This window comes from Echeneis naucrates, chromosome 1, assembly GCF_900963305.1.
Source record: "Echeneis naucrates chromosome 1, fEcheNa1.1, whole genome shotgun sequence".
Taxonomy (NCBI): Eukaryota; Metazoa; Chordata; class Actinopteri; order Carangiformes; family Echeneidae; genus Echeneis; species Echeneis naucrates.
In genome coordinates this window covers 13,418,295-13,435,774 of record NC_042511.1, presented here as the reverse complement: position 1 = coordinate 13,435,774, position 17,480 = coordinate 13,418,295, and the positions used below count along the sequence as shown (strand labels likewise).

The 17,480-nt window shown below is 41.3% G+C and overlaps 1 protein-coding gene across 1 annotated transcript in view; it reads left to right on the top strand.

Annotated features, from left to right (window-relative positions):
* Positions 1-16,809, top strand: part of LOC115041251 (cytoplasmic phosphatidylinositol transfer protein 1-like) — a 59,575-nt gene extending 42,766 nt beyond the window's left edge. The window contains 9 exon segments of the mRNA XM_029498593.1: positions 1,673-1,821; positions 5,151-5,239; positions 6,580-6,587; positions 7,423-7,494; positions 11,047-11,142; positions 11,709-11,864; positions 12,138-12,201; positions 14,015-14,086; positions 14,089-16,809. Of these exon segments, the coding sequence (XP_029354453.1) occupies positions 1,673-1,821; positions 5,151-5,239; positions 6,580-6,587; positions 7,423-7,494; positions 11,047-11,142; positions 11,709-11,864; positions 12,138-12,201; positions 14,015-14,086; positions 14,089-14,372 (990 nt within the window). The 3' untranslated portion in view covers positions 14,373-16,809.
* Positions 16,810-17,480: the final 671 nt, after the last annotated feature.

Here is a 17,480-nt window from a genome sequence, read left to right as displayed (position 1 = left end):
CAGAATACAGAGACTCTCTTGATACAGGGATTTTAGCTGTAAACATTCAGAAAAGACAAATCGATGGCCGAAACGCAAAAATTCCTATCTGAAAAATCCACCTTTTTTTTCCCCCACAGATAGATAATATGAGTAGCTTTCTTTGTTTTTGTCATCCAAAGTGAAATCCAACTATCAAAAAATGCTGTAGATAAGAGGTTTTGCGTTTTTGGCCATCAAAATACATTATGGGGTTTTTTTCCCCTATGAACACAATCATTAATTGGGCAAATGAGACGTGTAGATATATACGGACTGTGAAATACGTCACATAAAAGAGGTCAAAGAAGAGACGGTAGGGTCAGCTGCAGTTGATTCTTGCTCCTTTTAAGTATTTGTGCTCTGCCCTCTCATTGAGAATTTCTTTTTAACTGAAGCTCATGTGTGATGACGAAGAGCACAGACAGAGAAAGTGTTTGGTGACTGAGGAGGGAACAGAGCGCCGCTTCACTCGCTCATGAACTGTTAAAAGATGAAAGGACTACAAGCATCATGGGTTGTTATCGCTTCTCATCATTTATGCCTCAATTTTTTTTTCTTCTTCTAGTCTCTTCCTCGCAATGTGTTGTCAAAAAATTTCCAGTTGTGTCCCTTCTCTCTTTGATTTAATTCCAGCTCCCCCTTCTCATTAAAACTCCTCAACTTGCGCTCCTTTGATGCTGCTGAGTCCCTCACTCTCAGTCAGCTGCTTTTCCCTCTTTGAAATCACTCATTCATTTCCATATCTTTTTCCTTCATGGCTCTTTTGCCCCAACAGAAGATTTGGAGTAGGAATGTAAAGATTAAAGCTCACAAGAGGACAGAAGTGTTGCCTTAAAGTCGTCTATCCATGTTGCACTGCCTGAATGAAGCACTCAGCGCCTCTAAAGCTGTTACTGCCTGAGAGTTTGTAATGGACTGAGCATTGGGTCATTGTGTTTAACACAACACGTTCATTGTGAGCGTTTGTTGAAAACTAACCGTGAATCTGCCCCTTGGTTCAAAATGTGTTATTGCAGAAGCCTTATCCTCATGACTTCAATTTATTTTTTTTTGGCCTTTTCCTCGTCTAACTAAATAATAGAGTACGTAAACAATGGGGATGCTCACTTCGTGGTCAATCTCATTTCACCGTGAATGAATTTAATTACGTTTCTACAGCGCAGCATGAGGAAGAATCACGCCTGAACTTTCTGAATGAATTCATTCATTTCAATTCATTTCAACTTTAGTGCGGACCCTGAAGTTATATTCAGGATCTAATAGTCTCTGAGTGTTATAATTGTTTGTTACTCTTGATCCCGCTTCCTTTTCCTGCCACTAAAAGTAGCCGAGTGTGTTTGTTCTGTAGATGCAAGTAGTAAGGCCGCAACCTTTCATTACCAGCAGATATAATTATAATATACATTTTTAAAAGTTATCTTTAATGGGGGGAAAGTATGTGTTTTAGGTCTGTTTCTGTTACAAGGACCAAAGATTACTTCGATGTGGGCTGGAGTTCAGAGTTTGACTTTAAATAGTAATGTCACGATTTAAGATGCATTTAGTCTTTTTTTTTTTTTTTTTTTTGCATATCCCATAGCTGAAACACTACCACTCACAAGTTTCCCAGGGCTGTTGTGTTAACACTTCCTCTCTCTGTTTTATCTTCCAGTACCGGATTGGGCAGCTGTACATGATCAGCAAACACAGCCATGAGCAGAGTGATCGAGGCGAAGGGGTGGAGGTTGTCCAGAACGAACCCTATGAAGACCCAGCGCATGGCCAAGGGCAGTTCACAGAGAAACGAGTCTACCTCAACAGGTCGGTGGAACCTGGTTATGTGAGCGTGTCCATATTTGATGTTTTTTTTTTTTTTTGTTGTTGTCAAAATGCTCTTACCTACAGGGCACGGGCTGAGTTCGTTAGCAAAGAATAACAAAGGAAGGGCTGAGTCAGTGAAAGGTAAAGCAGGAGCCACTGGAACTGAGCAGTAAAAGTAGAGAGCAGGACCCGTAGAAACTCAAACTTTGTTTACAGTAAATTCAACAAGAGAGGCATCACAACACCACGCAGAATGGTTGGCTGATAGGAAATCTGGGCAGTGCAGCTGTTAGCTTAGTAACAAATGGTGGAAAACCTGGAGTGCAGAGGATGAATGAGGATATTGGGGGTATTGGGTGCCAGCATATCAACAATGAATCGTTCACACACAGATGCACGACTTCCAGTTGTTACTAGCAGGTTTGCTTTGAATGGCATGATTCAACATCGCTCCACACTGATACATCCCACTGCATCCTGTGAACATTTTTGGGCAGCAGTGTGAGGAATGTGCTTCCATGCACACGTCTTATTACACCACCCTGAGACTGCGCCATAGCAGAGGATCTAGGAATATGTGAGGAAGAGAGAGGAGGAGAAAATAAAAAGGAAGAAAGGCAAGAGAGAGGAACAAGAGGAGAGGAGCACAAATGCCTGCGTCAGCGTTCACCAGTCCGTGGAGCTGATTATGCTGAGTCAGCAAAGCTCTGCTCTGCAGAGGAGAGGAAGAAAGACGCAAGAGGGAGCACACAGAGATGAGCTGGGCAAGTATTTTCATCCAGTTTGCTCAGGATTGAAGTAAAAACTTAAAACTTACTGTATCCTCCAAATCAGAGAACAAGAGAGCATTAACACTCGACTCCAAACCAGCAATATGCTCAACTTTTGCATCCATTTACAACTCCAGAAAAAAAACAAAAACAGAGCACTGACCTTTCCAGAGTAGATGAAATTTTTATTAAGATAATATGTTTCTTCCCAGAATGAACCCCAAATGGTGCATAAATACCGCTCACATTGCATATTGTATTTCTAGCTTTAGTTTTACCATGAAAAATGGGAATTTATCATAAACCTATCTCCTCCGGACTCTCTCCACCTCTCCCTCCCCTGCCATGATGCTCAAAAGGCTAAGCAGTATAGGTGATGGATGGCCAGTCTACTTTCCTCCACTGACATTAAAGCTGATAAATGTGTAACAGGTGACAGTGCCACATAGCCACTGTATATCCATCCGAGCTATAAATCAAACCCACTCCCCTCCAAATGAAAAACTAAGAAAAATAAACAGGAAAAAGGAAACGAGCTTCGAAAGACCTGAAAGAACAACAGATTTATGATTGAAGTTATTTGAAATAATGAAAACTTGGATTATGTTTGATATTACAATACTAAAATGGATTTTTCCCTTCTGCTCGCCTTTGATGGTTGGTTCTGCAACAAATAAACATTTTGCTCCGATTCACCAGCAGGGAAGTCAATCTGGACCCGTTCTGTCACACTTCAAGCACCCATTATCCGCCCAATCTGCCTCACACTGCACTTCAGTACGTAGCCTGATCTCCTCCGACCTGGACATCGATTCCGTCCTTGTTCCGTCAATAACCTTCATTAAGGACAGAGAGGGGTGACTAGATGTTACGAATGAATAAAGTTTTTGCATTTCCTTGGATGGGTTCAATTAAACTTGTTTCTTATAAAAACAAACAGCGGCTTTGGCATGAAAACTCTGAACAGCCACCCACCACACTTGCACGCTTGGCAATGTGGGCTCTTCGCCGCTTGCAGCTATTGGCAAAAATCTTTAAAAGAACAAGGAGGGAATGGGAGAAATCAACAGATGGAGGTGTAGGAGGAGTGTCGGTCTCTTTTGTAGGAAGATTGAAAAAGAAAGCGAGATAGAGAGTGAGTGAGTGAAGCTGCCAACATTCACACAACGTGACCATGAAAGGCTGTTTTTATTCACAGCTGCCACAATGAAATGGGTTCCATTTTTGTCCTCCAAAAAAAAAAAAAAAAAGGTTTTCCACGTCAATCAAGGCATGCTCCATGAAGGCCTGCGCACTTTATGGTTTTACATGTCTCATAAATAACCTTCAATTTCATCCTCAATTTCAGTCGGTGTGGAGTCCAATATCAGAGAATGGCAAGCGTGTCCGCTCATGCTGGATTAACACATTACTGAACATACGGGAGATAATACTGTGAGGTTCTGGGTGACATCTTTTTTTGTTTGTTTGTTTGCTTATTTTGTTGTAGTTTTTTTTACTTTTTTGTTCAAATTAACCAAATAGAACGACTTTTTAAAAGTTTTAAAAGGGCTGGTTGGCAAACCCAAGCTAACAGTTTTTCCTTTTTGTCGAGCCTCTGGAGAGACAAAAAAAATGGGTACTATAGAGCGCACCTGAATATAAGCCGCACCGCGGCTGTGTATTGTGTTACACATAAAGATTTCGCCTTTTCGCCAGATTGATCGACTTTAACTTGAAAGCTGCATCATATGCATTGCTTCATGTGTTTCCATGATAAGGCTGTGTGCATGAAGCGCAAAATAAATGACTGATCTGAAGAATTTAGTGTGGGTGCATTTAATTTAATTCGAACAATTTAATTGGTCCACTGCGACCTGTTGGGTAATTTCATTGGTCTGATGTGACACTAAATGTGTTGGCGGCATGAAGCTCGTTACCCGTAAAAATCCATAAATTAGCCGCATAGTTGTTTAAGCTGCAGGGTTCAACGCGTGTGAAAGAAGTAGCAGGTTATAATCCGGAAATTACGGTAATATTTATCCATCCATCTTCCATCTTCTACCGCTTTTTTCTGTTTTTCCCGGGTCGGGGGTTGCTGGAGCCAATCCCAGGCAACGTTCCGGGCGAGGGGCGGATACACCCTGATCAGGTGTCCAGTCCATCACAGGGCCCACACACAGACAAACAACCACTCGCACTCGCTAGAAATATAATATAAGAATTAAAAATATTGGAGTCTTCATTAGTCAGATTCTTTACACACAGCACTTGCCCCTTCCTCGTTACTGTAGTGCCCCTGAGCCAGGCCTCAGTGGCGAACAGATGAGACTGTGGTTTCGCTGGGCACCTTGCAGTTGAGAAGATGAGGAGGATTTTACTGAAATGGGAGCGTCGCTGTCGTCTTATATTTTACGCTGTCCTGGAGTTTCTACGCTCAGGGCAGATTTTACTTTCATAAGTGGAACACATCTTTGATGATTTCTGTGATAATGGAAGCAATTTCATCCCAATCTCTGCTTCTCTCCCAGACAACCCCAATCTCATTCCTCATCTGTCTTTCTCAATGTCTCTCTACAGTAAATTACCTAGCTGGGCTCGAGCAGTGGTTCCTAAAATCTTCTATGTGACAGAGAAAGCATGGAACTACTACCCTTACACCATCACAGGTGAGATCACAAAGTAAAGGTGTTTGATACAAATGGAACGCCAATCAGTCGAGCACGTCTCTGACCGATGGTCGGCTCGTAATTGGCCATAATTGATGCACTCGCTTTTCACATCATATCAAATCCATTTAGCTGCTGTAAGCAAAGGAGCCCACTTAAACACGAGAACACTTGCTTGGTGTAGAAATGGAGCGTGCACTAGCTCCGACTTGCATTGCAGTCGATACATTTCTTAAAGGTCAGCCTCTCAGCTGGTGTTTTAAGGGCTAAAGTTGTTTTGTGAGTGAAAAACCTCCAAGTCAGCATTCACCGCTTAGTGCAATCGGTGCTTTGCTGGATGTTTGAGGAAGCTGAACTAATGTGAAAACATGCTGCAAAAACAGCTCTTTCTAGCACGTGGCCCATGAAAGGCTTCTCGTCTCCGCTGCATTTTTGACACAATTTCTGAATAAGACGCTCCTCTCGGAAAAATCTTTCTCTCCCAAAGCCCCCGCGCAACCTCAGACACCTGCAATTCCAGAAGCTCTGATGCCCAGTTTTCATCTGCCTCGTATGTATGTAGACGTGGGGAGGTTCTACCACAGAAGGGGCTTGAGCGCGTATGCAGCGATGCAGAGCTGGACGCAGCAACACTGGAAATAAGGGTTTCTATAGCTTTGTAAGCAAAATGTAAATGAAAGATGTAAAAGAAGTAAAAGGAAACGCGAATCAAACAAGGACAACCTTAAAAACGTCAAAATTATAACGTCAATAGCACCTCTTGACAAAAAAACTAAACATGTAAAAGAAGTATATTCATCAGGGCTCTTCATAGTAACACACCACATGTGAAGATGGTTCAGTTCTAAGGTGATCATTGCAGGTTTCCGTTTCACTCTTTCTCACTTTCAGCGGTTGCCAGGATGGCATGAGAAAAATAACGATCATGGTAATGACAGAAACATAATGCTGATGTGTATTTACAACAGTTTCGCCATGAAGCCTTCTTTTCCACGCCGGCGCACAGTGAGTGCAGCAGTGGAAGGCGCTTCACTTTGTAAATCACCAGGAGAGATGCAGAGATAAAAAAAAAAAAAAAAAAAAAAGAGATAAAAAGGCTTTTCTTTTTGATGAGAGCAAGTTAGAGAAAAGAGAAGGGGTGGGGTGTCACAGGGGAGGTGATGATGTGGGCTAACAGATGTGAGAGTCCCTATTTTACACAAATAAGTCAAAATTTTTGTCCCATCGTATTTCTGACATTTGCTTTTATACAGAGGAAAAATTGAGCAGGCTGTACAACTAACTGCATCTCTCGTCTTTTCTCTCGGTTCCGACCTTCACCGTCACACCTCGGCCTGTAGAATACACTGTAAGTATCATGCCCTTTTTCACTCTTTGGCATTTATGTGTTTGTCAGAGCTCATTTTGGATGTTGAATGTTCAGTCCTTCTGGAGCAGGCACTTTCAGATTACACGTGGCTACTGCTAAACCGCATGTAGCTTGAAGGCCCATATTTGCCACTGTAGTTAGCTTTTTAAATGTTCCATTCACAGACACACACACACCTGTTAATACGTAGGCAGATGGGTGTCGTCTTTGCAATTATGCAAAATGGGAAACCGCACAAAGCTTTTACAGAAGAAGAAAGCGCATCTTGAGTGCGATTTAGACTTGGTTATTGTGCTCCTGTTGTGCAGTTTGAGAGATGTCGACACTATGAGTCACGTCGCTTTAGGGTGTGGGGATAAGAGGGAAAAGAGGGAAAAGAGGACATTGTTGTGACAACAACAAAAAGCTTGATATTGTGTCTGTTTGTGTGTGGGAACATTTTGTGTTTACATATGAGTCAGTGTAAAAACACTTTCCCAAAGAGTTTCTTTTCCCTTTCAAAGATTTTTGTAGAACTGACTCAGCTTCTGACACTTTTTTTTGACAAGCAGATAGAAAATAATAAAATACTTTCAATAATGTCCCATCACAGACTTTTTAGAACCAAAAGTTAACACAGCAGCTTCAACAGTCATGTCAGTGTTAATCGGTCTACTTTTATGTACTTTGGGTTCATAAAGAAGTTACATCAAAGCATATTAACTCAAGTGACCCGTTCTATTGACAGCTAACATAAATCCTTATCAGAAACTCTGTTTTAATTTTATTTATTCAGATCTACAAAAGGAATTTGTCATCTTTTCTTTATCCACAGTGCTCATTCTTGCCCAAGTTCTCCATCCACATAGAGACAAAATATGAGGACAACAAAGGTTGCAATGACAACGTGAGTACATGTGTGCGAGTGTTCCTGATGCCCACATTTTCATATTCATATTTTTCATTTGAACAGCTGGACAAGTTCTGCCTCATTCACGACATATAGAAAGATCTATATGTACAGTACCTTTATACATATATAGTGGTTCACCGCTGCAGCTTCTTAGTGTTTATCAGTTAACATATACACTCGTTCTGACAAAGCCCGCAAATAATTTAAGAGTCCTGTCTGTCTCTTGCCTACTCGTAGTGGATATGTAAAGCGAAATAGGCCAAAAAAAATAAATAAATAAATAAATCCATAGCAGACATATGGTAGAAAATGCGTCCTCCGCGAAGGCTCCGTCATCCACGCAGATTTGGTAACTCCTGTGCAATCTCGTAATATCATAATGTCAACTATACATGAGGCTTGAGAGTCGGCCAAAAACTGCTCTGCTTGTTTGCCGGCTAATATGATTTGGGTTGCTGGCATGCTCAGTGTTCTCTCTACATATCCCTTCTCTCCAGCTTGTATTAGTCATTAGTCAAAAGACGTGAAAAATAAAACAGAGTGTGCAACGGAGGAACTGCTTGAAATATACCGCGGTGGGCAGCCAACAGGTTGATTTTTTTTTTTTTTTAAGTTGTGTATTTCTATGTTTCTCCCAGCTTGGCTGAAATGCCTTGTATCGTGACGTATCCCAGAATAGTATCTGTATGTTTATTTCCACGTGGTAAGTGAAAGAAAGCACTGTTATATCACATAAATACTAGTTTTAGAGCCTGCAGATAAGAGCTCAGGGTGCCTTTCCACCTTTTTGTGACCTTTTAAAAGAAGGAAGGACAGAAGGACGTTCATGGATATGTGGACAAGTAATGAGCAAGTAATGAGCAGTAGAGGATGTGGTAACACCATATGACGTGAAATTCCACAATGCGACCGAATGTCACACACAACACATACACACACCAGACTAACGTACACACTAACACATTAACCTTTAACATGTGTCCTGAAGCGCATGCTGCTCTAGTAAAATCTCCGCAGACTCCAGATCTACAGTTGGCAGGATGAGCAAACTAATCAGTTTCTCTCCTTTGCTTTCATGCCATATTGCTATTTCAACAAATGTAACAAATTTTAATTTGCTAAATTGGGAATGGGGGGGAAAAAAACCCCAAACAAACAGAAATCAAAAGCATGGTGAATTGCATCATTGCATTTCATGCACATAATGAGCTTAATGAGCACCTTAATGCCACCTTGATGAGCTAAAGTCTGTTTAAAAAGGCTGTTCTTTCAACGCCCTGCGTCTGTGGAACACACTGCAAAAGGCTACGCATCCTTCATGTGAGATTGCAACTTTTTCAAATGCTCAATAACCTCGGCAGCTAATACCGCATGCCCTTCTCACAGGCAGGCAATTCCTCAAATCTTCTCTAAATTCCCAGCGCTTTGACAAAAATACCAACAACCTCTACGTGCACTGACATTTTTGTCTCTTTTTATTCAGTTACTGGTTTGTATTATCCTATCTGAGGATGATGAAGTACAGTCCAAATCTGTTTTTTTTTTTTTTTTTTTTGAGTCAGTGAATATTATCAGCTCTCATATAACATTTTAGGTGCAGAATAAAGCATCGACTAGGATGCAAGGTGATTCGTATACAGGTGGGAACTACAGTATGTGACTTGGGTCAGTGATCAGCACAGAGCGTAGCTGTTATCATTTATGGGATGACGACTGTCTTGATCTCTTTGCCAAAGTTGTTTTTTTTCCTCCTCTGTCTTTGTCCCTTTGATGTCATTTCACCCTCTCAGTCTGCCAGCCATCGTTTTTCTCCCCGCCCCCTTTTTTTGGCATTGCTTTTGTGTTCCGATTCAAAAAAAAAAAAAAAATCTGAGAAGTCATTAAAAAAATGTTTGCCTGCCTCCTTACTCCATCATAAACTGTTTTTGCATCTTTATTTATTTTATTTTTTTAATTCAGTAAATTAAGTTTTTAATAGCAGTACATTAAAAAGGTCAACATGACTTCTTTTGCTTTTATTAATGTTTTTAAATAGATGCACATGATATTCCCCCTCTTTTCATCACATTACTCAAAAACCTGTTTTCCCTGCAATTTTATCTCCTGCTCCCTGGTCACTCCGTCCTTGTTCTTGTCCTTATCTGTATGCAATTCCACAATTTCCCCTCTCCTGTCCTTCATCCTCCCACCACCTCCAGCCCGTTTCTTCCTCATTGTTTACCTCATGAGTTTCGACCTTCACCCAGCGGTGCCTACCTCCCTCTCTACTCATCCTATTCTTCGTTCTTGTTGCTTGGCTGTGCTCACGCTGGTATGTCGTCCATATTGTTGGAGCAACACTCATCCACACTCTAAAAGACAGAGAAAGAGAAAAAGATATGACTATCCGCAGAAAGAAGAACTTCACAGTCGGTTGGGTGGAAAAGCTCCCGATATGATGGGAGAGCAAGCAGTGACTGGTAATGTGATAAGTAATAAAAGAAGAAAGGGGCGTTTGAGAGTTTTTATGTTTAATACTTGAGTCTCATCAGCTGGAATCAGCAAGTGAGGCTACAACAGAGATGAGATCGACACCCTGTGGAGTCATGCTATTTCAATTGTCAGTTGCCGAAGCGTCGCTCTTGCCTACTGGGGAATTCATGTACGGCTCAGGAAATAATGAAATCTGAGGGATAGAAATGAACACTCGCTCACTCAAACTCAAAAATAGATGATGTCTTAACTCCTCAACTCTCCAACTCAGTTTAGCGGGTACCTGATCCAGTGAGTAATAAAATCTTTAGAATACAAACATTCACTTGAGTCTGAGCCACAAAGTGTTTAACTACAGCTTGAGCAAAGCAAAATTACCTGACGTCAGAAGCCTGTCGTGTAATTTCTACTTCTTACCCGTTTCCGGGTCTTGGGGGCTGCTGGAGCCAGTCCCAGCTCACACTGGGCGAGGGCGGGGTACACCCCGGACAGGTCACCAGTCCATTTTTACTCACGTAATTTAATCTTGCTGCAGCCTGTCCTAAATTAAATGAAAACCCACAATTTATAACCTCAACGTCACCCTAAATACACACATTGTCCCTGTCAGCACTGTTATATTGACACATATATTACAGTTTACCCATATTTAATATATCGCAGTAGAAAGGTCCATTAACTCAAAATTAGATGTATGAATTACTGCGATGCTGCACACACTTTTTGCACAATCAACCGTCTGTCTTAACATGTGACATGTGCAAATGCAATCAGCAGGCACAAAAGAAACTGAAGACACGGGAGTAGAGCACTATCTACTGGTTGCATCAGGGATTACAATGTATGGCTTGTGCTTTTTCTGAATGATGGTGGACACCAAGTGACAAGCTGCAGTATGAAACATCAGCTACACAATAAGAAATCAAATCACTGAGTCAAACTGTAGATTTTCCGACATGTGTGGTGATGTAGCATGGATCAGACAGATTTCAAGATTTAGAGAGATCTAGATCTCTTTTTTTTTTGTGAGGACTCTGACTGGCTGGCAGACTAAGTGGTTTGTTTTTATTTCAGATCTTCGACACTGAGCTGAAGGAGCAGGAGAGGGAGGTGTGCTATATTGATATCGCCTACGATGAGATCCCTGAGCGCTACTATAAAGAGTCTGAGGTGAGCTTGTGTAGCTGTGTGTGAATACACTCATGTTTATTGGGAGTTAACAAAACCTGAGAGGTGTGAGGAACAGGATTTTTTTTTTGTGTAAATGCAGAATGAAAGTAATGTGAGTAGGGAAAAAAAAGCATAGTTTCAGTTTCTTTTTATCTTCACAAGGAAAGCTAATGATAAACCTGATTACAATATTGTAGATAGACCCATCAGTTATCTGAAGAACTGGTTGAAACTCAAGCTCTCACTCAAATGCAAACTTTGTGGGCCAGAGAAATTTCAAACTGATACCACTTGACATTAATTGGTTGCCACTTCATATCTCGGAGTATGCCAAGTGAGAGAAGTGGAAGTTGTCTCTGTGGCTGTTTTACAGCAGACTGTCTGAGTTCTGTAAGGATTGGAGGGGCGAATGCAAGTGGTGTTTAACGCTGGCAGTCAGTCATTAATCAAATCGTAGCCTCTCCATTAACTGTAACTCTACTGGGGTTCAGAATCCGCGATGCCTTAGGGTTTGGGTTAATTATGGCGACATTAAAAGTATGTGTGTTCCTGTTTCCAAATTGCAGGACTTGCGATATTTCAAGTCGGAGAAGACGTCGCGGGGGATACTACAGGAGGGTTGGAGGGACACCCAGGATCCCATCATGTGCTCGTACAAACTGGTCACTGTCAAGTTTGAAGTGTGGGGCCTCCAGACACGAGTGGAGCAGTTTGTACACAAGGTGAGAGGTCAACCACGGGAGGGGTGCTGCCCCTCGCATTTCACGTTTCGCTCAGTAGTTGAACTTCATGCATTTTCATGTATTGTGTTACGTTGCAGTGATAAATTGTTCCATCTAATCAGCCCAATGCTGCTCTTTCGCATTCAGTTTAATGGTAAAATACGATTCAGTGCAATTTTAACGCAGCAATATTTAAAGGCAAATGTATCCATAGATATTGCCTGTTACATTACATTACATTAATGCTCTTTGCCGATCACTTTTGTCCCACAGGTGGTTCGTGATGTGCTGCTGCTGGGACACAGACAGGCGTTTGCCTGGGTGGATGAGTGGATCGGTAAGTCCTGCTGTCCACGGACATGCCCTTCAAAGCCGCTGGCACATTCCAATCTTTCAGTCCTAAACTATTTAGTCATACTCATATGCTTAGTTTAAATGTAAAAATGTTTAATTTAATGAATGCATGCATGCTTATTCAAAAGTAGAGCAGTTCATTGTTGCATATCATGACTATTATTTTGTTTTATATACATATAAGCACAGCCATTGCTGTGTAATTTCTGTCACTAACCATTTGATATGCATGTAAAGCACCTGCATCTAACCCCCCCGCCAACCTCCCTTGTAGCATGGATCTTCCTCTGGGTGTCAGCACTGACCCACAAATAACCAGCGCTGCACTCTGGTTTCGAAGCATGTTCGGTGTTTGTTTCAAACGAAACTCGCACAATGGTAGCCTTTCATGTTTCATGATGGAGTAATTAATCCATGTCAGTCCAGAGCAGGCAGGGTGCTTTTATTCATAGTGAAGCCTAATGTTAAGTAGCAAGGTGCTCCAAACTTTGCCTGCCAATTACATGAAGGAATAATTGGAAATTTACATCAGCAGTGGATGATCCACTGACAAATGAAAGCTGCCTCTGTCGGTCTCTCTGAGTCGTGTTTGCTTCCACAAGGGGCTTCGGCACATTTCCCCATAGCTGCAGAGCTTGCAGATAGCAAACCCATTATCTTTGTCATGAAACAATTCCGCTCCTCTCTTCTATATCACTGCTAGTCTCTTCACCGCAGCTCTCCACAACTTGGATACCACTTCCAACCTCTTCTCACGTACTAAGTGATTTTGTAGGAGCTGTTGCTTTCCGGTGCATACCGCGATCCAACCTTTTCTCAGGGTGTGGATTGTTCACGCTTTTTTGTTACTTTTGAAAGGGCTATGACCCCCCCCATCCTTCCTTTCCTTCTTCCGGGTGTGGCTTGGATTTGTCTATCTGTCATCTGTAAACTGTCTGGGTGGTGGGAAGCTTCCACTTTAACCTGCATTGCTTAAGTAGAAAAAAATAAATAAAGAAAAGGAGCTCTACTCATCCATGAAAGTCTTTATTCACCCACGGAATGCACTTTTGCTGCCTAATCTTCTCCTCACCCACCTGCCTGTTAACTGGACCACCACTGTGGAGGAATTACCAACCTCTCGATTCCTCGTTCCACCCTTTTCCCCCCTTCTTCCAGATATGACTTTGGATGACGTGCGGCATTACGAGAGAAACATGCATGAGAAAACCAACATTAAAGTTTGCAATGAACAGCAAGAACATTCCACAACAAACCCATCTCCATTGGATGACATAGAGATCCATGATAAAGCCAGAGTATGTCCCTTTTCATTGTTTTTTTACTCCATTCTCCCTCCTCTCTCTCATTTTTCAACCATTTGTGACTTATGAAGCTGTCACAGTTACGCATTTGTCCACATACGTCTACTAGTTCTGTCCCACAATGAACCAAGGTATGTACACACATGAAACTTTGTAAGAATATGTTCAAATACATTTACTTGAAATGAGGATCTTGGAGATTCTCTAGGAAATCAGGGTGTTGCCACATATTGGTATTTATTGTGACTATTATTGTGACATTTTTTTCTATACATTTATTGCAATAATAAAATTATCATATTGTGTCATGAATTGGATAGTAGAAATAGAAATAGAAATAGTATTCTCTTCAGTATTGTTTTATTTGTGTCCGTGGATGTAAGAACGTCTTACTGCCTTTTACTAAACTAGCTACTCAGGAGTAAATAAAATCTAATTAAATTCCCTAATTCTTAGTGTAACCAGTCCTAAACAAACGCTTTTCCAATCTAGACATGACGATGGATGAGGTGAGAGAGTTTGAGCGCACCATCCAGGAGGCCACCAACCAGAAGATCGGGATATTTCCCCGTCCATCTCCATCAGTGAGACGCCCCTGTCTTCCTGTGCCCTCACCGGTCCTGCCAGTGCCCCCTCCACGCCGATGTGCACCGATGCACCTGAGTCACTCTCTATCCCTAAAGACCGACCCCGCAAAAAGTCTGCTCCAGAAACCCTAAGCCTTCCTGACCCTCTGCCGAGTGTCGCCCCGGAGGGCTCCACTCTGAGCCCGCTGCCTGTTTCAAACCACCTCCAGTCGTCCGCACCGCCCTCATCTAACGCCGATCCTGCTGATATGGATGAACAGTAGAGGGACCATGGGATGTTACACCCATAGCTTAACTTTACCCCCCAAAATCCCTGAAACATGTCTTAGTAGCCCAAATGAGACTAGCCTAACCTCCAAACACCAGTGCCCAGACATTTAAGGTCTCTAGTCAAATCCAATGATTCTCCATGATTCTGCACACACAACAATCACTCTAGATGTCACCATAGTCACTGATATCATCCAGGCAGCTGTGCAGTAGGCTCAGCCACTCTGAAGTTGAAGCTCCGACTTCCTCTTGCTTCAAGTAAAGCCAGTGTCTTATCTATTAAAACAGCCACCTGTGATGTCTAATCAAAACAAAGAGCATCTATTATTTTGGTTAAATGGAAGTTCCTCATGTTATATGAATAAAAAAATGCAATTTTTTTTTCATATCAGCTGATTGTTTTTGAAGTGATTGAACCATCAAATAGTTGCCTTAGCACCACTAAGTCGGCGGTGCTTATCGGGTTTGACAATGTGTGCAAATGAACGATGAATAGAATCCCTTTTAACGCCGCACGGCGGCTGTATGTATTAAATTTGAAATGAAATCAATGACACAAAGTGGAGTAGCACAGTAGACCTAACGCGTTAGACTGACACACGCCAGAGAAACAGCAAAGTGCCCTCATGAAACTACCGCCTAGCAACTGTGTCCTGAGCCGTCCAAGCTGGCCTGTGGATCAGATTGCATCCGTTTGTTTCCCTCCAAACAAATGTACAACAGATGCAAGAACTGTACAATCATAGTTTATGCCTCAGGTCTCCCCAGCTCCACCTGGCTCACACTCCGAAGGCAGGGATATTACTGTACCTTTTTGTCCCTGCTTATTGCCAAACACCCACGTTTTTTACCTCCACAGATGTTACAATACAACAAGCTATACCAGTCTACTGAACCCTTAAAATGTTTACACCGCAGAAACCTTGGAACATTTGCATATAATCCTGTACCTGCACTTTGTGCTCGAGGACGACCGCTAAAGTTTATCATTGCTTATATGTCACTCATGTTGACTGCGGCGATTGATACAACAAAAACACCAGGTACAAAAAACCGTAAAATGTTTCCTAAAATTACATTGGACATCTCATTAGATATAAAGATCATTTCATTTGAACAAATCAGAAGATTGTTTGAATGTCGCTATCTAGGAACAAGGCCATTTTTTTGGTGAGCTTTTTTAAGAAGTGACTGACCTGGGCACAGTGGAGGTTGATGAAAACTCTCAAAGTTTGATTTGAGGAGAGCAGCACGTGCATCAAGCTGACTTGAGTATGTGCTTATGACTTAGTATGTGTTAGCTGCAGAGCATAGCATATGCGGAAATGCTGATGCTTTTGCTTTCTGTGCTGGTTAGTGATGCGGAGCCAGCGCTTTGGTGAAAGCATAAAATAATCGTGAAATGGGAACATCCTTTACAGTGTCCCGTTTTTTGTGCTGGGCTTGTGCTGCTTATTTACACCTAAAAACCCTTAAAGAGAAAACAAATACACAGTCAGAACGGTGAAAGATGTTAGTCAAAATAAAGGGTTTTTATATGCTGCATGGAATGATCACAACATATATACATATTATGTGAGGAATATTTGTATGTATATAATGTAAGTGGCTGGATTGGCACAGCACATTTGGTAATGCAACTGTTTGGAGAAAAAAAAAAGTGAATGCTAACTTTGGAAACTCAATGTTACTTTTATATAACAGAAAAGCAGTCTGAGTGAAATTTAAGCATGCCCAGAGAATATACTGTAGGCCTACAAACTCTTTCAATTCCGTGCCTCTGCATGCAACAATTGTATCGTCATCTACATGTGTGTAAACAGAAGTCTGTTCAAAATCAGCTAGAGAACAAACACAAAATGTCATTGCATTTCTTTACTTGTTTTCTATCTCAAACATTACATTGAAACCCACAATGAAAATGGGCTGCGGCCCCCCGCCCCCCCACACACACACACACAGTAGCTGAACAACATAAACAGATCCAGTTTATATCAAGCCACATCAGACTTTCAAGTTACAGGGCTGACTTGTTTTTTTTTTTGTAGTACATTGAAGTATAGTTATACATTAAGTAATTAGTGCATTGTCGTCGTAGTACACACAAGCACTGCATTTTTGTTCCCCTGTTCATACTAATTACATCCGACTTTACAGCGCAATGCATTTTGCACTTTGCAGTCTTTGACACCTTATTTGACAATGAAGGAATGTGTTACATTACAGTCTTGCTGGGTTTGTTGGACCAAAGTCCTATAATGCAGCATAATGACTTCAAAGAGAGCAGGTTGAAGAGAAACTCCTCAGAGGTCTTGCCATAAAAATATTGTCGATATTATGTACAGTTTCTCACTTGCTTTTGTTTAAAAAAAAAAAAAAAAACACAAACAAACTCAACAAAAAAAACAAAAACAAACTGTAGCTATTTATCTGTAACTGTAGCTTTTTGTTTTTGCCTTTACAGGATAAAAATGTTAATACCAATTTACTGGCCCTCTGTATTGATCTATTATGTATAGATGATACATACTCACAACTCTGGTGATGTCCATCTCTCTTGTCAGGGACACAGAGATCCAGGTATATGATTGATCTGCAACGGGCTGTTTAAAATAATGCAATGTATCCAAGTCTGTAAAATAAAGCTCTGCTCTGTTTAAAAGAGTAACACATTAGGTATTGTAAATACTGTTGTTAATGACTTATAGAGTAGGTTTCTTACCTTGAATCTGTTCCAAGTTGCATTGCTGATGTAACGTGGATGTGGACAAAGATATGAAGAAGACAAACGAAGGATATTATTTAGTGCTTTTGTGACAATGACACCTTCACAGACGGGAATTGAAGGTTTATTTTAACTTAGCGGTAACGTCTCTCTGTATCTATGAAATCGTCCTCATTTGCTGAGGGTGCTGCGTTTAGTTGAGTTTACTCTTTATAATCGAGTGTCAAGACTCCACATCGTAGTGCTGTACTGACTATCCAGTAGCTTTTGGTGACCTTGCAGAGCAAAGTGATTCGTAAATGAAAAATTGATGCTTTTCTTGGGTGGCTGTTTTGTTGTCTACTTGCATTGTTGCTTGAGAGGTGATTGGCTTTTT